General features: G+C 45.5%; 1 protein-coding gene across 1 annotated transcript in view; it reads right to left on the bottom strand.

Annotated features, from left to right (window-relative positions):
- The window catches only part of DNTTIP1 (deoxynucleotidyltransferase terminal interacting protein 1), an 84,464-nt gene that overhangs the window by 52,247 nt on the left and 12,400 nt on the right, over positions 1-19,817 (bottom strand). Inside the window, exons 2-4 of the mRNA XM_068123928.2 lie at positions 10,716-10,810; positions 1,484-1,554; positions 841-937 (exon numbers count right to left, since the gene is read on the bottom strand). Coding sequence (XP_067980029.1) covers positions 841-937; positions 1,484-1,554; positions 10,716-10,796 — 249 coding nt within the window. The 5' untranslated portion in view covers positions 10,797-10,810. The remainder of the gene's footprint in view (positions 1-840; positions 938-1,483; positions 1,555-10,715; positions 10,811-19,817) is intronic.

Genomic DNA, 19,817 nt, shown 5'->3' with positions numbered 1-19,817 from the left:
TTAAGGAGAAGAAGAAGGTATTTATTCGGTATAACATAACAGGACTGGAGTTCGATTTATGATGATGGTCAAACACTTTGAACATGTCTTTCAATCGTGACAAATCTCCAAATCTCACACTCTCACTCTCTCTCCAAAAGGACCAACTAACCCGAACCCTAACCCTAACAACCCCTCACCCTCCATATACATTCTTAACAATCTTCTGAAAGAAGTTCAGTTATTCAAACTTCTGGGTCTCACTATCAACCACGATCTTTCTTGGGCAAACCACATTTCAAAGTTGGCCTCCAAAGCCAGTCACCTACTGGGCATCCTCCATTGAGAACAGTCCTTCCTTCCTTTGAAGTCCTTCCTTTGCACACCTGGACTTATATCCATCTACAAGGCCTTCATTCACAGCTTAATGGAGTACTGCTCTCCCCTCTTGGCTGGCACCCCTGCTTCACACCTTGCTTAGCTTCATGTTGTGGAAACCAAGGCCATCAAGATTATTGGAATCTCCCACAATAGGCTGTATCACTATGCCATTGCAGACAGGTCGATGGTCTCCTGCAGTTGGTGTTCTCCCCCCCTCCCCCCTCGCCCCCCCCCCCCCCGCCCTTCTCACAACCCTGCTGTTGTTGTTTCCCCTCTCTCTCTACTGTTCCTTTTGTTCTGTTGCATTCTGATCCATTCAGTGCTCTCGATCTTCCACGAGCCTCGACTGTAAACAAAAACACTCAGATGTTTCTTCAATCAGTGAAGAAACATCTGAGTTTCTGGTCAAGAAACACCTGACCACCGATTCATCAATCTCATGCGGGTTCTGATAGTCTGGAGGTTGAAGAAGATACTCACAGGCATGTATTTATCCATCACAGCCTTGATGTCAGCACTGATGTATGGCTGCAAAACTACACGGAGCAAGTCCATCGACACTCCAGGGTCTGTGAAACTACGGATTGGGATTTAACAAATTCGAATGGAGGGCGAGGAGGGGAAAAAATGGAAAATAATACCAAATCGAAGTAAAACAAATTGGTAACATCATTACACAGTAATAACAATAAAATACATCACATTTGTATTGCAATTTAAATTCTCAAAATCCACAAACCGCAATAATGTGATTTCATTCATAACATCAGGGAATCATTTTATTCTTTCTAACAGCAGTTTAATTGAATTTACAAGGTTATACAACAACCAATCAGTTTTATGGACATTAGCCACACCCACATTTATCACCAAATTTGCATCAAAGGGAAATTTCCAATTGAGAATGCTTTTCAAAGCCCCTGCCTGGGTCTTCATAATCACAAAAGAGATTGAAAGAGATTCGATTTGACATGAACGGATACATTAGAAAAAAATCAAGAAAATATGGAAGAGATGTTGGTTTGCCAAAGGGAAGATTTCATTTCATCAATCTACAACGAACTCACCACAAACCATAGTCCACCAAAACCTGCAACGGTGTTCATCTATGGCGCACACTCACCTAATACCCATCTGTGACCGTCGGCCACGGCGCATCACCTGCCGATGTTTCACCATGATGTTCCATGGACTCTGCAGGATGCAAATGGACCAAGAGGATGATACATCACAGACATTATCTTAATAACTCAAATTTGTTACAATGTACATATGCAGTTTGGGTTTATGCCAGGAAGAGGAACGACAGACGCGCGCTTTTTATTGTGAGCCAGTTGCAGGAGAAGTACATGGAGAAGAGGAAGAAGATGTTTCTTGGGTTTGTTGATCTGGAGAAAACATTCGATAGGGTTCCACGTTGAAGTAGTGACATGGGCATTGAGGAAGTTAGGAGTGGAGGAATGGTTGATCAGAGTAGTGATGGCAATGTACAAAAGAGCGCGCACAGCTGTAAGGACGAAGGACGGGAACAGTGGTGAGTTTGAGGTGAAGGTGGGAGTGCATCAGGGGTCAGTACTAAGTCCACTACTATTTGTAGCTGTGATGGAGGTGCTGGCTCAGACCGTAAAGGAGGGTTTACCGTGGGAGTTGTTGTATGCAGATGATCTGGTGTCGATTGCAGAAAGTATGGATGGAATGAAGGAGAAGATGAACAAGTGGAAGGAATGTATGGAGACAAAAGGTTTGAAGGTGAATATCGGAAAAGCGAAGGTGATGGCAAGTGGTAAAGCATGTGGTGAGGTGGAAAGAACTGGGAAATGGCTGTGTGCTGTGTGCAGGAAGGGTGTCAGAGTGAACTCCATTCAATGTACAATGTGCGCTGAGTGGGTTCATCAAAAATGTAGTGGTCTGAGAGGGTCATTAACCAGTGTGGCAGCTACATTCAAATGTAAGGTGTGCACAGAGGGAGCTGCAGATGGAGGAAATGTTGAGTTGGATCTTGGAGACGGCGTGAAGCTGGAAGGTGTGAAAACATTTTGTTACCTAGGAGACATGCTGAATGGAGAAGGTGGATCAGACTCGGCAACGGTTGCTTGAGTGAGATGTGCATGGAAGAAGTTTCGGGAACCGAGTGGGGTGCTGACGAGGAGGGGAGTGTCGTTGAAGCTGAAGGGAAAGGTGTATGCTGCATGTGTGAGAAGTGTTATGATTTATGGGAGCGAGACATGGGTAATGAATGTGGAGCAGCAACGAAGGCTGGAAAGGGTGGAAATGCGAATGGTTCGGTGGATGTGCAGTGTATCGTTGAGAGATAGGAAGACAAATGATGAATTGCGAAAGATGATGGGAATAGAGCCTGTGATGGATGCTGTGAAGAGAAACAGGTTGAGATGGTTTGGCCATGTGTTGAGGAAGGATGAAAGTGACTGGTTGAGAAGAGTGATGGAAATGAATGTCGAAGGAAGTAGAGGACGGGGAAGACTGAGAAAGACTTGGCTAAAGATGGTCGAAGAAGAAATGCGGGCAAGGGGGTTAACAACGAGAGATGCAGAAAATAGGGCAAAATGGAGAAGATTGTCATGGGATAACCCCCGCTCTTGCAGGGAAGATGGCCTTAAAATGCCTGTTGTTGTTGTTTGTATATATTGTTGCGGAAACGGAGCACGGCACTCCCCTTAGCGGGGGGGGGGGGGGGGGGGGGTTAATCCCCCTTCAATTTGCACTGGCCATCTCCGATCCTGAAGCCACCCCGCTCCCTCCACGAGGCAGGTGGGCAACTTCGTTCGAGACCACGGGCAAGATGTTATTTTGCCGAGCGGATTTTGCCGAGCTGATTAGAGAAGGAAAGATACGAAAATAAAGACAGAAGGATGGAAGGATCAGAAGACACAGTGCAAATACTAACTTATCTAAACAGGCGTAACTTATACCCCAGACAACACAGAAGACGGACGACAATCAGACTTACACGGGGAATGATGATAGGAATGAATGGCTGGAACGAACGGCTGGAAGGGGAGGAAGGTTCCGTTGGAGCTTGCTCCTGCACGGGACGTCGGGCTCGACCTCGACGGCCACCGATGCCACCGATCCCACAGCAATTGGTTCCCGCGTAGCAGCGGGTCGAAGCTGCGTGTCACAGGGGGGCCGGACTACGGTGGTCTCAAAGCTGCGGTTTGTTCACTCGCGGTGGACTCAAAGCTGCGGTTTGTTCACTCAACCTCTCACAGCTCCTCCTCCACTGAACTCAACTCCGCTGCTCCTCCTTCACTGAACTCAACAACTCACAGCTCCTCCTCCACTGAACTCAACAACTCACAGCTCCTCCTGCACTGAACTCAACTCCTCCCGGTGGACTGCTGTGGGAGGCTCTGGGCGACAGGTTTTATAGCGCCACACCCTGGAACGTTCGCGAAACTGCCCGATCGTTCTTTCTCCGCCCTCTCAAGCCAAACCCCTCGTGCTTGGTTGGTTGATCGGGGCTGGCTCACTCCTCCTTCCTGTGACGAGGTGGAGACACGCCCTTCTTCTCTGAACTGACCGCGTGCTCAATGGAGGGCGAATGCAGTTGCCAATGCGGTTGGAAATGGAGGCTTTGGGAATGGAGGCTTTGGGAATGGAAGCTTTGGGGAATTTGAAAAGGGAACTATCTTATTTCAATTCGGTGCAATGCAGAGTCAATTAATGGGAGACAGAGCCTTATACTGACATAGAATAAAGAGATAACTATCGAGGGAAGCCTATGATTTGCTACGTGCATGCGATGGACTAGCTACGGTGCACTCATTTCAATTAACAGCCAATTAGAGGGGAAATGTACATAGGAAATTTTAATACTAAATTTACAAAGTGAAGGTTCTAAAAACCATAACAATATATATACATTATACATATATACAAGACTCGGTGATGTAAAGGTTAGACCGTGGCTCCGAGTATGGGAGGTCGGTGATTCGAATCTCGGCCGAGTCAAACCAAAGAATTTAAAATGGTAAGTGCTGCTTCCTTGCTTGATGCTCAGCATTTAAAAAGGATAAAGCATTGACAACAATAGGTTGGCATTCATGGGGAGGAGGAAATTCATGCTTAGAAAAAGCCCCGCTAAGTGCGGTGAGAAAGGCGGTGCTATTATTGATGTTGCTGATACCCAGAGTGCCCTGGGAAGTGGCGGAACTTCCCCCAAGATCAGCAGCTTTGTTTATCTCATCTAAAAGTCTTATGTTGTGTCTCGTCAATTCGTCCATATGTCCCTGTCTGCATGTCTGTGCGTGTGTGTGCGTGTGTGTGTGTCTGCTCCATTAGGAGCCTTAGATCCTGTGTGTGTATATATATATATATATATATATATATATATATATATATATATATATATATATATATATATATATATATATATATATATATATATATATATCTTCTTCTATCTATAATTCCAGTAATCTCTGTGTATGTATGTATGTATGTATGTATGTATGTATGTATGTATGTATGTATGTATGTATGTCTGTAACCGCTGTTTCTCGACAACCACGGGTCCGATATACTTTAAACTTGCCAGGTATATTGCTGGGGACCCGAGGATGTGCCTTTTCAAGGTTTCATATTAATCGGACAAGTAGTTACCGAGCTATGTCCAAAAAACGATTCAACCAATCAGAGAGCAGCGAGCTATCACGTGTGCCGAACGTGGCGAACAGACTCTGCCTCGGACGGCACATTTGAGAGCGTATTCATTTATTTCACGTTGGCAAACTATGTTGGCGTTAAACTATGTTTTAAAACTAATTAAAACTAATTTGCGATTCTTTCGCTTTCCTGCGCGTTTGTGCACGCTATGGCGATTTCTTTACCAAACTCCGCAAGCCGTTCGCTTTGGACCAAACCATTTCATGTAAATAGAGGGGGGGGATTGTCACCGTACTCGCAAGCCGTTCGCTTTGGACCAAACCATTTCATGTAAATAGAGGGGGGGGATTGTCACCGTACTCGCAAGCCGTTCGCTTTGGACCAAACCATTTCATGTAAATAGAGGGGGGGGATATAATTTTAGATATATATATAGTACGGGCATGCCCTAGTATCTATAATTCCAGTAATCTCTGTGTGTGTGTGTGTCTGTGTGTGTGTGTGTGTGTGTGTGTTTGTCTGTGACCGCTGTTTCTCGACAACCACGGGTCCGATATACTTGAAACTTGCCAGGTATATTGCTGGGGACCCGAGGATGTGCCTTTTCAAGGTTTCATATTAATCGGAGAAGTAGTTACCGAGCTATGGCGATTTAGCCGTTCGCCGTTCGCTTTGGCTTTGCGAATGGACCGAACCATTTCATGTAAATAGAGGGGGGGGGTTCTGTGGTCGTTCGCTTTGGCTTTGCGAATGGACCAAACCATTTCATGTAAATAGAGGGGGGGTTCTGTGGTCGTTACTGCATGTAAACGCATGTTTTTTTGCACGCACGTACGGGCAAGCACGTAATCGGAGAAGTAGTTACCGAGCTATGGCGATTTATTTACCAAACTAATCACAGTTACCTCCCACGGGTAACCCACGTACCCACGGGCACGGGCACCCACGTACGGGCACGTCCTAGTCTATCTATAATTCCAGTAATCTCTGTGTGTGTGTGTGTCTGTGTGTCTGTCTGTGACCGCTGTTTCTCGACAACCACGGGTCCGATATACTTGAAACTTGCCAGGTATATTGCTGGGGACCCGAGGATGTGCCTTTTCAAGGTTTCATATTAATCGGAGAAGTAGTTACCGAGCTATGGCGATTTATTTACCAAACTCCGCAAGCCGTTCACTTTGGCTTTGCGAATGGACCAAACCATTTCATGTAAATAGAGGGGGGGGATTGTCACCGTACTCGCAAGCCGTTCGCTTTGGCTTTGCGAATGAACCAAACCATTTCATGTAAATAGAGGGGGGGGATTGTCACCGTACTCGCAAGCCGTTCGCTTTGGCTTTGTGAATGGACCAAACCATTTCATGTAAATAGAGGGGGGGGATATAATTTTAGATATATATATAGTACGGGCATGCCCTAGTATATATAAAGGGAAACAGCAAAGCAAAACCCTCAAAAACAAAAAAAACTTACCAAAAAGTTCTCAGAATGAGATACAATAGTCCATCAAATGCCAACCGTTATTTTGTATATATTCTTATTTCACCATACAAGTAAGGTATACTATAAATTAGCGGCAAGGAAATCTTTTATTGATAAATTACATCCACTAATGTATTGAAAAGTATAAAAAGTTGCAAGTTTGAGTATGTTGTTCGTAAAATTTTGAACACTTCATGTGAAAGTACAAAGAATATGAGTTTCAATGATAAAATGTGATAATTAAAGGGAAGGAAATGTGCACTTATTGGGCTGAGGCCACAGGCTTTTTGAAACTACGGCAATCCGAGGATAAGGCTCCATGAGCCCTGTAATAAAAAAAAAGTCAGCGACATGACAGAAATGAGCAATGAGGATAATCCTAAGGATTACGTCTGACAAAGGAGTTTTGTTCCTCCGCCATGTTTATTGCCCAAGAACTTTGCCGTTCTGTTAGCCAATCTGTCTCTGTGACTATACGACCCAATGGAATCGAGCACAGATGGCAAGTTCAGAAGCTGCAGGCATTATAGACTCGTGTATTCACTTGGCAATGCAAGCATACTGTTTAATGGTCCAGGCGTAGACGGCCTGCCATGCGTTTCCATCCGAGCTCTTAACTCTTCATGCTGTGACAACTGGATTTGAACCCCATGTACTGAGTCCATTGATCTATTGTCCTCGAACATCTTTGTAGTGCTGGCAGGATGGCCCTGAGGTACGCACACTCACCTCTACGCTGTTTAGCCGGAGTTTGAATCTCGACCTTCGCATCAATGTGTGTACTGTCCCTCGGATAGACGTTAAACTGGGGGTCCCGTCTGCCGGCATTATTGGTGGACATTAATGATCCGACGGTATCCTTCGCGAAGAGTAGGCGAGCAATGGCCAGCATCCTGAACAAACTACAAATTCCTGCTTTGACCTACAGAGGGGAGTGCATCAGTGGCACAGCAGCAGCCTCAGCCAACGATGGCACCTGCGGCCTTGCGCTACATACAGGTTGCATCATTTTTAAGAAGCGCAGTTGTGCCGCTGATGCAGTGCCCCTGTTACCAGTAAGCTGGTACTCATTTTGCCAACCTCGGAAGGATGATGGCTAAGTCAACCCACTTGGTGTTATTTCAACGGCACGACAGGGGCTTGAACTCAAGACTCGAAGATCTTAAACCAGCCATCTTGACGGTTAAGCCAACACCAAGCTTTGGAAGATCCTTTATTTGTCTTTAAAGTTTCAGAAGAATCGCCCACCCCCACTCCAAAGGGAGGTAATGCATCACCAAGGATTGTATACCTGGCGTTGGCCTAATGGTTAGGGTGGCGGGCTTGGGATCCGAAGGTCCTGAGTTTGAATACAACAGGCATTTTAAGGCCATTTTCCCTGCAAGAGCGGGGGTTAGCCTTGCGGTCCCCATGACAATCTTCTCCATTTTGCCCTATTTTCTGCATCTCCCCTTGTTAACCCCCTTGCCCGCATTTCTTCTTCGACCATCTCGAACCAAGTCTTTCTCGGTCTTCCCCGTCCTCTACTTCCTTCTACATTCATTTCCATCACTCTTCTCAACCAGTCACTTTCATCCTTCCTCAACACATGACCAAACCATCTCAAACTGTTTCTCTTCACAGCATCAATCACAGGCTCTATTCCCATCATCTTTCGCAATTCATCATTTGTCTTCCTCTCTCTCAACAATACTCCGCACATCCACCAAACCATTCGCATTTCCACCCTTTGTTGCTGCTCTACGTTCATTACCCATGTCTCGCTCCCATAAATCATAACACTTCTCACACATGCAGCATACACCTTTCCCTTCAGCTTCAACGACACTCCCCTCCTCGTCAGCACGCCACTCAGTTCCCGAAACTTCTTCCATGCACATCTCACTCTAGCAACCGTTGCCGAGTCTGATCCACCTTCTCCATTCAGCATGTCTCCTAGGTAACAAAATCTTTTCACACCTTCCAGCTTCACGCCATCTCCAAGATCCAACTCAACATTTCTTCCATCTGCAGCTCCCTCTGTGCACACCTTACACTTGAATATAGCTGCCACACTGGTTAATGACCCTCTCAGACCACTACATTTTTGAGGAACCCACTCAGCGCACATTGTACATTGAATGGAATTCACTCCGACACCCTTCCTGCACACAGCACACGGCCACTTCCCAGTTCTTTCCACCTCACCACATGCTTTACCACTTGCCATCACCTTCGTTTTTCCGATATTCACCTTCAGACCTTTTGTCTCCATACATTCCTTCCACTTGTTCATCTTCTCCTTCAGTCCATCCATACTTTCTGCAATCAACACCAGATCATCTGCATACAACAACTCCCATGGTAAACCCACCTTTATATTCCGAGCCAGCACCTCCATCACAGCTACAAATAGTAGTGGACTTAGTACCGACCCCTGATGCACTCCCACCTTCACCTCAAACTCACCACTGTTCCCGTCCTTCGTCCTTACAGCTGTGCGCGCTCTTTTGTACATTGCCATCACTACTCTGATCAACCATTCCTCCACTCCTAACTTCCTCAATGCCCATGTCACTACTTCACGTGGAACCCTATGGAATGCTTTCTCCAGATCAACAAACCCAAGAAACAACTTCTTCCTCTTCTCCATGTACTTCTCCTGCAACTGCCTCACAATAAAGAGCGCGTCTGTCGTTCCTCTTCCTGGCATAAATCCAAACTGCATTTCGTCAATCTTCACTTTCTTCCTTATCCTCCTCTCCAACACCCTTTCCAATACCTTCATTCCATGCTCCAATAACTTTATCGCTCGATACGAGCCACACTCCAGAGGGTCACCTTTCCCCTTGTATAGAGGGACGAGGGTACTCAGTTCCCAATCCACTGGAATGCGGCCTTCTTTCATCACCAGATTGCAGATCTCTGTCATTCTCTTCACACCCCAACTTCCGGCTGCCTTCAACATATCTCCCACAACTCCCGTCGGCCCTCCCGCTTTTCTACTCTTCATTGCTTTTATCGCTTCCTGGATCCCTGGATCCCTGGTGTTGGGCTAGCGGCTAGGGTGCCGGCTTAGGATCCTAGGATCCTGGGTTCGAATCTCGGTCGATCGCCGAATTAATGCCAGGGGGGTTGACTCAGCCTGTCATCTTTCCGAGGTCGGCTAATTGAGTACCAGTTCACTGGTAATTCCCTGTTTGTCGTTGAAGGCGGCAAAAAGGGTTGGCGTCAGGAAGGGCATCCGGCCGTAAAACATTGCTTCAAAAAGGGGACCAAAAAACAACAACCACCACGGTCCCCGAAAAAGGCCAACCCCCGCTTTGCGGGGAAAAATGGCCTCTAAACGGTGGTTGGTTATTGCTTTTATCGCTTCCTGAGCCCTGGTGTTGGGCTAGCGGCTAGGGTGCCAGCTTAGGATCCTGGGTTTGAATCCCGGTCGATCGCTGAATTAACACCAGGGGGGTTGACTCAGCCTGTCATCCTTCCGAGGTCGGCAAATTGAGTACCAGTTCACTGGTAATTCCCTGCTTGTCGTAAAAGGCGACAAAAAGGGTTGGCGGCAGGAAGGGCATCTGGCCGTAAAACATTGCTTCAAAAAGGGGACCAAAAAACAACAACAACCACGGTCCCCGAAAAAGGCCAACCCCCGCTTTGCGGGGAAAAATGGCCTGTAAAGGTGGTTTTTTTTTTTTATTGCTTTTATCGCTTCCTCAAGTTCCTTCTCGGTTATCTTTTCTGCCGGTCCTAAAACTGGGTTACTCTCGATGTTGCCATCCCATTCATTCTCTGCATTCAACAGTATTTCCATATATATTAGTTTGAATCCCGTAAAATTAACGCCAGGTGGGGTTGACTCAGCCTGTCATCCTTCCGAGGTCGGCAAAATGAGTACCAGATAACTGGTTAAAGAGAGGCATTGCATCAACGGCAGATGCGTCCACAGAAAAATGATGCAACCAGCAGCCGGGTGGCTGCACACAAACCACCCACCACCAACGATTGTAACTAGCAGGGTCTAATTCAAGGGTAAAGTAAAAGAACAAACAGTTGGCACATCAAAGGAACAATCATACTGACATTAATTGTAAAAATGTTTCAACCAATTTAACAAGTCACATACATCATACCAACGTTTAATATACACTTCGTTTTACAGTCAAATTTACATTTGTCAAACTTTTAAAAAGTTAATCAACTAGTTAAAAAAAGAACAGGCCGAGGGAATAAATACCTGTACAGTGTACGAATACGGCGGTCTGCCTTACCACAGATGGTGCATCATTGGTGCCGTCTGCTGGATTCTGCTGCTCACGGCCTAATTGGGGGGTCTCTTCCACAGGGGGCATGACGTGGGAATATGCTGTTGTTGCATCGGAAAAAGGGATATGAAGACAGTGATAGACAATATGTTGGTAAAATACACCCAGTAATATAATTTCAAATAAAATACTTGAAGGAAATAAAAAATTATGTTCAAACAATAATGAGAGCAAAAACAACCCTCTGACCTCGCTAATTAACAACACCATTTGTGGCTATTCATCAGTGGCCAAACTTAAAGTTAAACTGGAAGACGGAAACACGGAGATATAGTCCAAATAAACTGTGATTTGACCCAAACCAAATTGGAGCATAATTATTTTCACTGGTATGCAGTTCAGGGACGTCTCCTGTACATATTAAAAATCGACCACCATCGGTCTGATGGTACAGCATATTAAAAATCTACATATGGTGGTACATCATATTAAAAATCAACATATGGTGGTACATCATATTAAAAATCTACCACCATCGGTCTGATGGTACAGCATATTAAAAATCTACCACCATCGGTCTGATGGTACAGCATATTAAAAATCTACATATGGTGGTACATCATATTAAAAATCTACCACCATCTGTCTGGTGGTACATCATATTAAAAATCTACCGCCATCGAACTGATGGTACAGGCGTACGTGGCGTAGCCTGGCGTTGGCTTAGCGGTTAGGGTGCCGGCTTGGGATCCTAGGATCCTGGGTTCGATTCCCGGTCGATCGCTGAATTAACGCCAGGGGGGTTGACTCAGCCTGTCATCCTTCCGAGGTCGGCAAATTGAGGACCAGCTTGCTGGGATGAATGATCACGGTGTGTACCCCGGTTTAGAATAGGTACATCGTATCCCTGCGCATCGTAAGAGCGTGACCAAGGGTTGGCGTCAGGAAGGGCATCCGGCCATAAAAACATTGCCTCAAACAGGGAACCATGATTGTCATGGGGCCCGCAAGGCTAACCCCCGCTCTAGCGGGGAAAAATGGCCTTAAAACGATCATTCCATTTTCATTCATCGGTTTGATGGTACAGCATATTAAAAATCTACATATGGTGGTACATCATATTAAAAATCTACCACCATCGGTCTGAAGGTACAGCATATTAAAAATCTACATATATCCATATATGGTCCATCCATATATTATGGTCCATATATTATGGAATCACCATATATGGTTTAATCAGCATATTAAACTCACACTCTTACGATGTCTCTCCGAAAAGACCGACTGGACAACCCTCCCATCTACTTTCTCAACAATCCTCTCCAAGAAGTTCTGTCGCTCCAGCGTTTGGGTCTCAGTATCTGCCATGATCTTTCCTGGGAAAACCACATTTCAAAACTGGCCTCCAAAGCCAGTCGCCAACTGGGCATCCTCCGTCGTGCGAAGTCCTTCCTTGGCACACCTGAGCTCCTCACCACATACAAGGCTTTCGTCCGCAGCTCAATGGAATACTGCTCTCCCCTCTGGGCTGGTGCTCCTGCCTCACACCTACCTCGTCTTCACGCTGTTGAAACCAAAGCGTTCAGAATCATTGGAATCTCCCGCGATGAAGCTAACTCCAAGGGCCTCTCACTCACTCACCGCAGGCAGGTTGGTGGTCTTTCCATCTTCTACCGACTCCTCTCTGGCCTTGCCCCCCCCCCCCCCCAGCTCTCTCTGGGCTCTGTCCCGCAAATATTCCTACAGGTCGCACAAGATCTGCCTGCAACCCACTTATGGTTAAACTGCCAAAATCAAGACTCTGCTCACCTTCACTCCTTCATTCCTCTTTTCTCCCGCCTCTGGAACAAACTCCCTCACTCTCTTCAATCCCACTCCACCCTCCAAGTCTTTAAAACAGCTGTTCACCACCATCTCTTATCTTCCCCCATCCAAAACCTTGATCTTTTCCACCCCCGCTAATTTCACCCCAATTCCACTTTTTTGAAATACCAACTTCTGTCCTGGAAGTCCTTGGTGTCCTTGTGTTTTCATACTTCTCCCCACCCCCCCCCCCCCCCGCCCCTTCCCACGCCTCCTCCCCCCAAGCCCTCTCCCTCCCACACATCTCCCTGCTCTCAAATGTTGTGTTTGTGTGCTTCCCCTTCTCTCCCCATCTTGTCTTCCGCCTCCTCTTTTTATATATTTTGTTTGTCTGGTTGATTTGTTTGTGAACTAAATGTTAGCTCTTTCACGAGCCTCGATTCAGTATAGGAAAAAAAAATAAAAAAATGGTGGTACATCATATTCAAAATCTACATATGGTGGTACATCATAATAAAAATCTACCACCATCGGTCTGATGGTACAGCATATTAAAAATCTACATATGGTGGTACATCATTAAAAATCTAACACCATCGGTCTGGTGGTACATCATATTAAAAATCTACGTATGGTGGTACATCATATTAAAAATATATGTATGGTGGTACATCATATTAAAAATCTACCACCATTGGTCTGGTGGTACATAGTATTAAAAATCTACCGCCATCGGTCTGGTGGTACATCATATTAAAAATCTACCGCCATCGGTCTGGTGGTACATAGTATTAAAAATCTACCGCCATCGGTCTGGTGGTACATCATATTAAAAATATATGTATGGTGGTACATCATATTAAAAATCTACCACCATTGGTCTGGTGGTACATAGTATTAAAAATCTACCGCCATCGGTCTGGTGGTACATAGTATTAAAAATCTACCGCCATCGGTCTGGTGGTACATCACATTAAAAATCTACCGCCATCGGTCTGGTGGTACATCATATTAAAAATCTACCACCGTTGGTCTGGTGGTACAATGGTACATCATATTGAAAATCTACGTATGGTGGTACATCATATTAAAAATATACCACCATTGGTCTGATGGTACATAGCATTAAAAATCTACCGCCATAGGTCTGGTGGTACATCATATTAAAAATCTACCACCATTGGTCTGGTGGTACATAGTATTAAAAATCTATCACCATTGGTCTGGTGGTACATAGTATTAAAAATCTACCGCCATCGGTCTGGTGGTACATCATATTAAAAATCTGCCGCCATTGGTCTGGTGGTATATCATATTAAAAATCTACCACCATCGGTCTGGTGGTACATCATCTTAAAAAATCTACCACCATTGGTCTGGTGGTACAGCATATTAAAAATCTACATATGGTGGTACATCATATTAAAAATCTACCACCATCGGTCTGGTGGTACATCATATTAAAAATCTACCACCATTGGTCTGGTGGTACATAGTATTAAAAATCTACCGCCATCGGTCTGGTGGTACATCATATTAAAAATCTGCCGCCATTGGTCTGGTGGTACAGCATATTAAAAATCTACACATGGTGGTACATCATATTAAAAATCTACCACCATCGGTCTGGTGGTACATCATCTTAAAAAATCTACCACCATTGGTCTGGTGGTACAGCATATTAAAAATCTACACATGGTGGTACATCATATTAAAAATCTACCACCATCGGTCTGAAGGTACATCATATTAAAAATCTACCACCATCGGTCTGGTGGTACATCATATTAAAAATCTACCACCATCGAACTGATGGTACAGGCGTACGTGGCGTAGCCTGGCGTTGGCTTAGCGGTTAGGGTGCCGGCTTGGGATCCTAGGATCCTGGGTTCGATTCCCGGTCGATCGCTGAATTAACGCCAGGGGGGTTGATTCAGCCTGTCATCCTTCCGAGGTCGGCAAATTGAGGACCAGCTTGCTGGGATGAATGATCACGGTGTGTACCCCGGTTTAGAATAGGTACACCGTATCCCTGCGCATCGTAAGAGCGTGACCAAGGGTTGGCGTCAGGAAGGGCATCCGGCCATAAAAACATTGCCTGAAACAGGGAACCATGATTGTCATGGGGCCCGCAAGGCTAACCCCCGCTCTAGCGGGGAAAAATGGCCTTAAAACGATCATTCCATTTTCATTCATCGGTTTGATGGTACAGCATATTAAAAATCTACATATGGTGGTACATCATATTAAAAATCTACCACCATCGGTCTGAAGGTACAGCATATTAAAAATCTACATATATCCATATATGGTCCATCCATATATTATGGTCCATATATTATGGAATCACCATATATGGTTTAATCAGCATATTAAACTCACACTCTTACGATGTCTCTCCGAAAAGACCGACTGGACAACCCTCCCATCTACTTTCTCAACAATCCTCTCCAAGAAGTTCTGTTGCTCCAGCGTTTGGGTCTCAGTATCTGCCATGATCTTTCCTGGGAAAACTACATTTCAAAACTGGCCTCCAAAGCCAGTCGCCAACTGGGCATCCTCCGTCGTGCGAAGTCCTTCCTTGGCACACCTGAGCTCCTCACCACATACAAGGCTTTCGTCCGCAGCTCAATGGAATACTGCTCTCCCCTCTGGGCTTGTGCTCCTGCCTCACACCTACCTCGTCTTCACGCTGTTGAAACCAAAGCGTTCAGAATCATTGGAATCTCCCGCGATGAAGCTAACTCCAAGGGCCTCTCACTCACTCACCGCAGGCAGGTTGGTGGTCTTTCCATCTTCTACCGACTCCTCTCTGGCCTTGCCCCCCCCCCCCCCCCCAGCTCTCTCTGGGCTCTGTCCCGCAAATATTCCTACAGGTCGCACAAGATCTGCCTGCAACCCTCTTATGGTTAAACTGCCAAAATCAAGACTCTGCTCACCTTCACTCCTTCATTCCTCTTTTCTCCCACCTCTGGAACAAACTCCCTCACTCTCTTCAATCCTACTCCACCCTCCAAGTCTTTAAAACAGCTGTTCACCACCATCTCTTATCTTCCCCCATCCAAAACCTTGATCTTTTCCACCCCCGCTAATTTCACCCCAATTCCATTGAAATACCAACTTCTGTCCTGGAAGTCCTTGGTGTCCTTGTGTTTTCATACTTCTCCCCACCCCCCCCCCCCCCTTCCCACGCCTCCTCCCCCCAAGCCCTCTCCCTCCCACACATCTCCCTGCTCTCAAATGTTGTGTTTGTGTGCTTCCCCTTCTCTCCCCATCTTGTCTTCCACCTCCTCTTTTTATATATTTTGTTTGTCTGGTTGATTTGTTTGTGAACTAAATGTTAGCTCTTTCATGAGCCTCGATTCAGTATAGGAAAAAAAAAAAAAAAAAATGGTGGTACATCATATTCAAAATCTACATATGGTGGTACATCGTAATAAAAATCTACCACCATCGGTCTGATGGTACAGCATATTAAAAATCTACATATGGTGGTACATCATTAAAAATCTACCACCATCGGTCTGGTGGTACATCATATTAAAAATCTACGTATGGTGGTACATCATATTAAAAATATACGTATGGTGGTACATCATATTAAAAATCTACCACCATTGGTCTGGTGGTACATAGTATTAAAAATCTACCGCCATCGGTCTGGTGGTACATCATATTAAAAATCTACCGCCATCGGTCTGGTGGTACATATTATTAAAAATCTACCGCCATCGGTCTGGTGGTACATCATATTAAAAATCTACCACCATCGGTCTGGTGGTACATCATATTAAAAATCTACCACCATCGGTCTGGTGGTACATCATATTTTTAAAAATCTACCGCTATCGGTCTGGTGGTAGATCGTATTAAAAATCTACCACCACCGGTCTGGTGGTACATTATATTAAAACACTGGTGGTTTAGGTATGCTATTAGCCAATTGATTACGAATTAATTATTTTACAATTATTAATTATTTATTTTAATTACACAATTAATTATTGTGCACCTCGCCCTCCCAAAGCATTCGATAGGGTTCCACGCAAAGTAGTGACATAGGCAATGAGGAAGTTGGGAGTGGAGGAATGGTTGATCAGAGTAGTGATGGCAATGTACGAGAGAACGCAGCTGTAAGGACAAAGGACAGGGACAGTGGTGAGTTTGAGGTGAAGGTGGGAATGCATCAGGGGTCGGTACCGAGTCCACTACTATTTGTAGCTGTGATGGAGGTGCTGGCTCGGAACGAAAAGGAGGGTTTACCGTGGGAGTTGCTGTATGCAGATGATCTGGTGTTGATTGCGGAGAGTATTGATGGACTGAAAGAGAAGATGAACAAGTGGAAGGAATGTATGGAGGCGAAAGGTCTGAAGGTGAATATCGGAAAGACGAAGGTGATGGCAAGTGGTAAAGCATGTGGTGAGGTGGAAAGAACTGGGAAGTGGCCGTGTGCTGTGTGCAGGAAGGGTGTCGGAGTGAATTCCATTCAATGTACAATATGTGCTGAGTGGGTTCATCAAAAATGCAGTGCAATGAGAGGGTCATTAACCAGTGTGGCAGCTACATTCAAGTGCAAGGTGTGCACAGAGGGAGCTGCAGATGGAGGAAATGTTGAGTTGGATCTTGGAGACGGCGTGAAGCTGGAAGGTGTGAAAACATTTTTCTACCTAGGAGACATGCTGAATGGGGAAGGTGGATCAGACTCGGCAATGGTTGCTCGAGTGAGATGTGCATGGAAGAAGTTTCGGGAACTGAGTGGTGTGCTGACGAGGAGGGGAGTGTCGTTGAAGCTGAAGGAAAAGGTGTATGCTGCATCTGTGAGAAGTGTTATGATTTATGGGAGCGAGACATGGGTAATGAACGTAGAGCAGCAACGAAGGCTGGAAAGGGTGGAAATGCGAATGGTTCGGTGGATGTGTGGAGTATCATTGAGAGAGAGGAAGACAAATGATGCATTGCGAAAGATGATGGGAATAGAGCCTGTGATGGATCCTGTGAAGAGAAACAGGTTGAGATGGTTTGGTCATGTGTTGAGGAAGGATGAAAGTGACTCGTTGAGAAGAGTGATGGAAATGAATGTGGAAGGCAGTAGAGGACGGGGAAGACCGAGAAAGAATTGGCTAAAGGTGGTGGAAGAAGAAATGCGGGTCAGGGGGTTAACAAGGGGAGATGTAGAAAATATGGCAAAATGGAGAACATTGTCATGGGGCCCGCAAGGCTAATCCCCGCTCTAGCAGGGAAAATGGCCTTAAAATGCCTGTTGTTGTTGATGTTGTTGTTGTTCTCCCTCCCAATACCGTCGCTATGGCCGAAGGCGTCCCGGCAACGTTGTGAGCTGGAGGTTATGTTATTTATTTATTTCGCATGGGGACGGTGTACTTTGAAAGTTGAATGTATCTGTACTTTTTTGCTCTCTTTATTAATAACTAGGGCATGCCCGTACTATATATATATCTAAAATTATATCCCCCCCCTCTATTTACATGAAATGGTTTGGTCCATTCGCAAAGCCAAAGCGAACGGCTTGCGAGTACGGTGACAATCCCCCCCCTCTATTTACATGAAATGGTTTGGTCCAAAGCGAACGGCTTGCGAGTACGGTGACAATCCCCCCCCTCTATTTACATGAAATGGTTTGGTCCAAAACTAAGGGCTTGCGAGTACGGTGACAATCCCCCCCCCTCTATTTACATGAAATGGTTTGGTCCAAAGCGAACGGCTTGCGGAGTTTGGTAAAGAAATCGCCATAGCTCGGTAACTACTTCTCCGATTAATATGAAACCTTGAAAAGGCACATCCTCGGGTCCCCAGCAATATACCTGGCAAGTTTCAAGTATATCGGACCGGTAGTTGTCGAGAAACAGCGGTCGCATACACACAGACACACACACAGACACACAGAGATTACTGGAATTATAGATAGACTAGGGCATGCCCGTACGTGGGTGCCCGTTCCTTGCCAAAAAAAAAAAAAAACGCTACCCGTACGCTCTACCCCGCCCGTACGCCCGTACGCCCGTAAACAAAAAAAACAACGCTCTTCGCTTCCGCCCTTCGCTCTGGGAGAAATAATGCGCATAAGTAATCGAGAAATTATTATTTCTCCGGAAGAAATCGAATTACGAACCGTAATGGCGCACGCGCTCGGCTCGGCTCGCAACAACGCGTTCTGTGATTGGCTGCCGGAAGTGAAGTCTTCACTGTCCGGAAGGTCGCAAATCGCAGTTACGATGAATCGCAAATTAGTTTTAATTAGTTTTAAAACATAGTTGAACGCCAACATAGTTTGCCAACGTGAAATAAATGAATACGCTCTCAAATGTGCCGTCCGAGGCAGAGTCTGTTCGGCACGTTCGGCACACGTGATAGCTCGCTGCTCTCTGATTGGTTGAATCGTTTTTTGGACATAGCTCGGTAACTACTTGTCCGATTAATATGAAACCTTGAAAAGGCACATCCTCGGGTCCCCAGCAATATACCTGGCAAGTTTAAAGTATATCGGACCCGTGGTTGTCGAGAAACAGCGGTCACAGACATACATACATACATACATACATACATACATACACACACACAGAGATTACTGGAATTATAGATAGATAAGTTGAGTGCAGAGGAGGGTCACTAAAATGGTTCCAAAGCTTCCCTACCAAGATAGGCTGAGGATGTTCAATTTACAGGGCGAGTCATAAGTCCCAGGACACGGCTTTAGCTGCTTATACAATATTTTTTTTTTTTTTTGTTTTGTTTTGTTTTGTATACAAGATCGAGGCTCGTGAAAGAGCGAACATTAATCACACAGAAAGACAAACCGACACATAAAACATATAACATCGGGAGCGGTAGACAAGATGGCGAGAGAGGGGGAAGGACACAAACACAACATTTGAGAGCAGGGACCGAGAGACATGGAGACATCGAGAGATCTGAGAGAGGGCGAGGGCTTTGGGGGGGGGGGGCATGGGAAGGGGGTGGTGGGAGAGGTATAAAACATATGGACACTGCCAGGACTTCCAGGAAAGAAGTTGGAATTTCAAACAAGGTGGATCTGGGGTGAATTAGCGGGGGTAGAAAAGATCAAGGTTTTGGATGGGGGAAGATAAGAGATGGTGGTGAACAGCTGTTTAAAAGACCTGGAGGGAGGAGTGGGATTGAAGGGAGTGAGGGAGTTTGTTCCAGAGGCGGGAGAAAAGAGGAATGAAAGAGTGAAGGTGAGCAGAGAGCCGAGATTTCGGCAGTTTAACCATCAGAGGGTTGCTGGCAGATCTTGTGCGACCTGTAGGAATATTTGGGGGACAAAGC

This window comes from Myxine glutinosa, chromosome 8, assembly GCF_964187855.1.
Source record: "Myxine glutinosa chromosome 8, kmMyxGlut1.1, whole genome shotgun sequence".
NCBI classification, from domain to species: domain Eukaryota; kingdom Metazoa; phylum Chordata; class Myxini; order Myxiniformes; family Myxinidae; genus Myxine; species Myxine glutinosa.
Note: the sequence above shows the minus strand (reverse complement) of the source record. Positions and strands in the feature narration are given on the sequence as shown.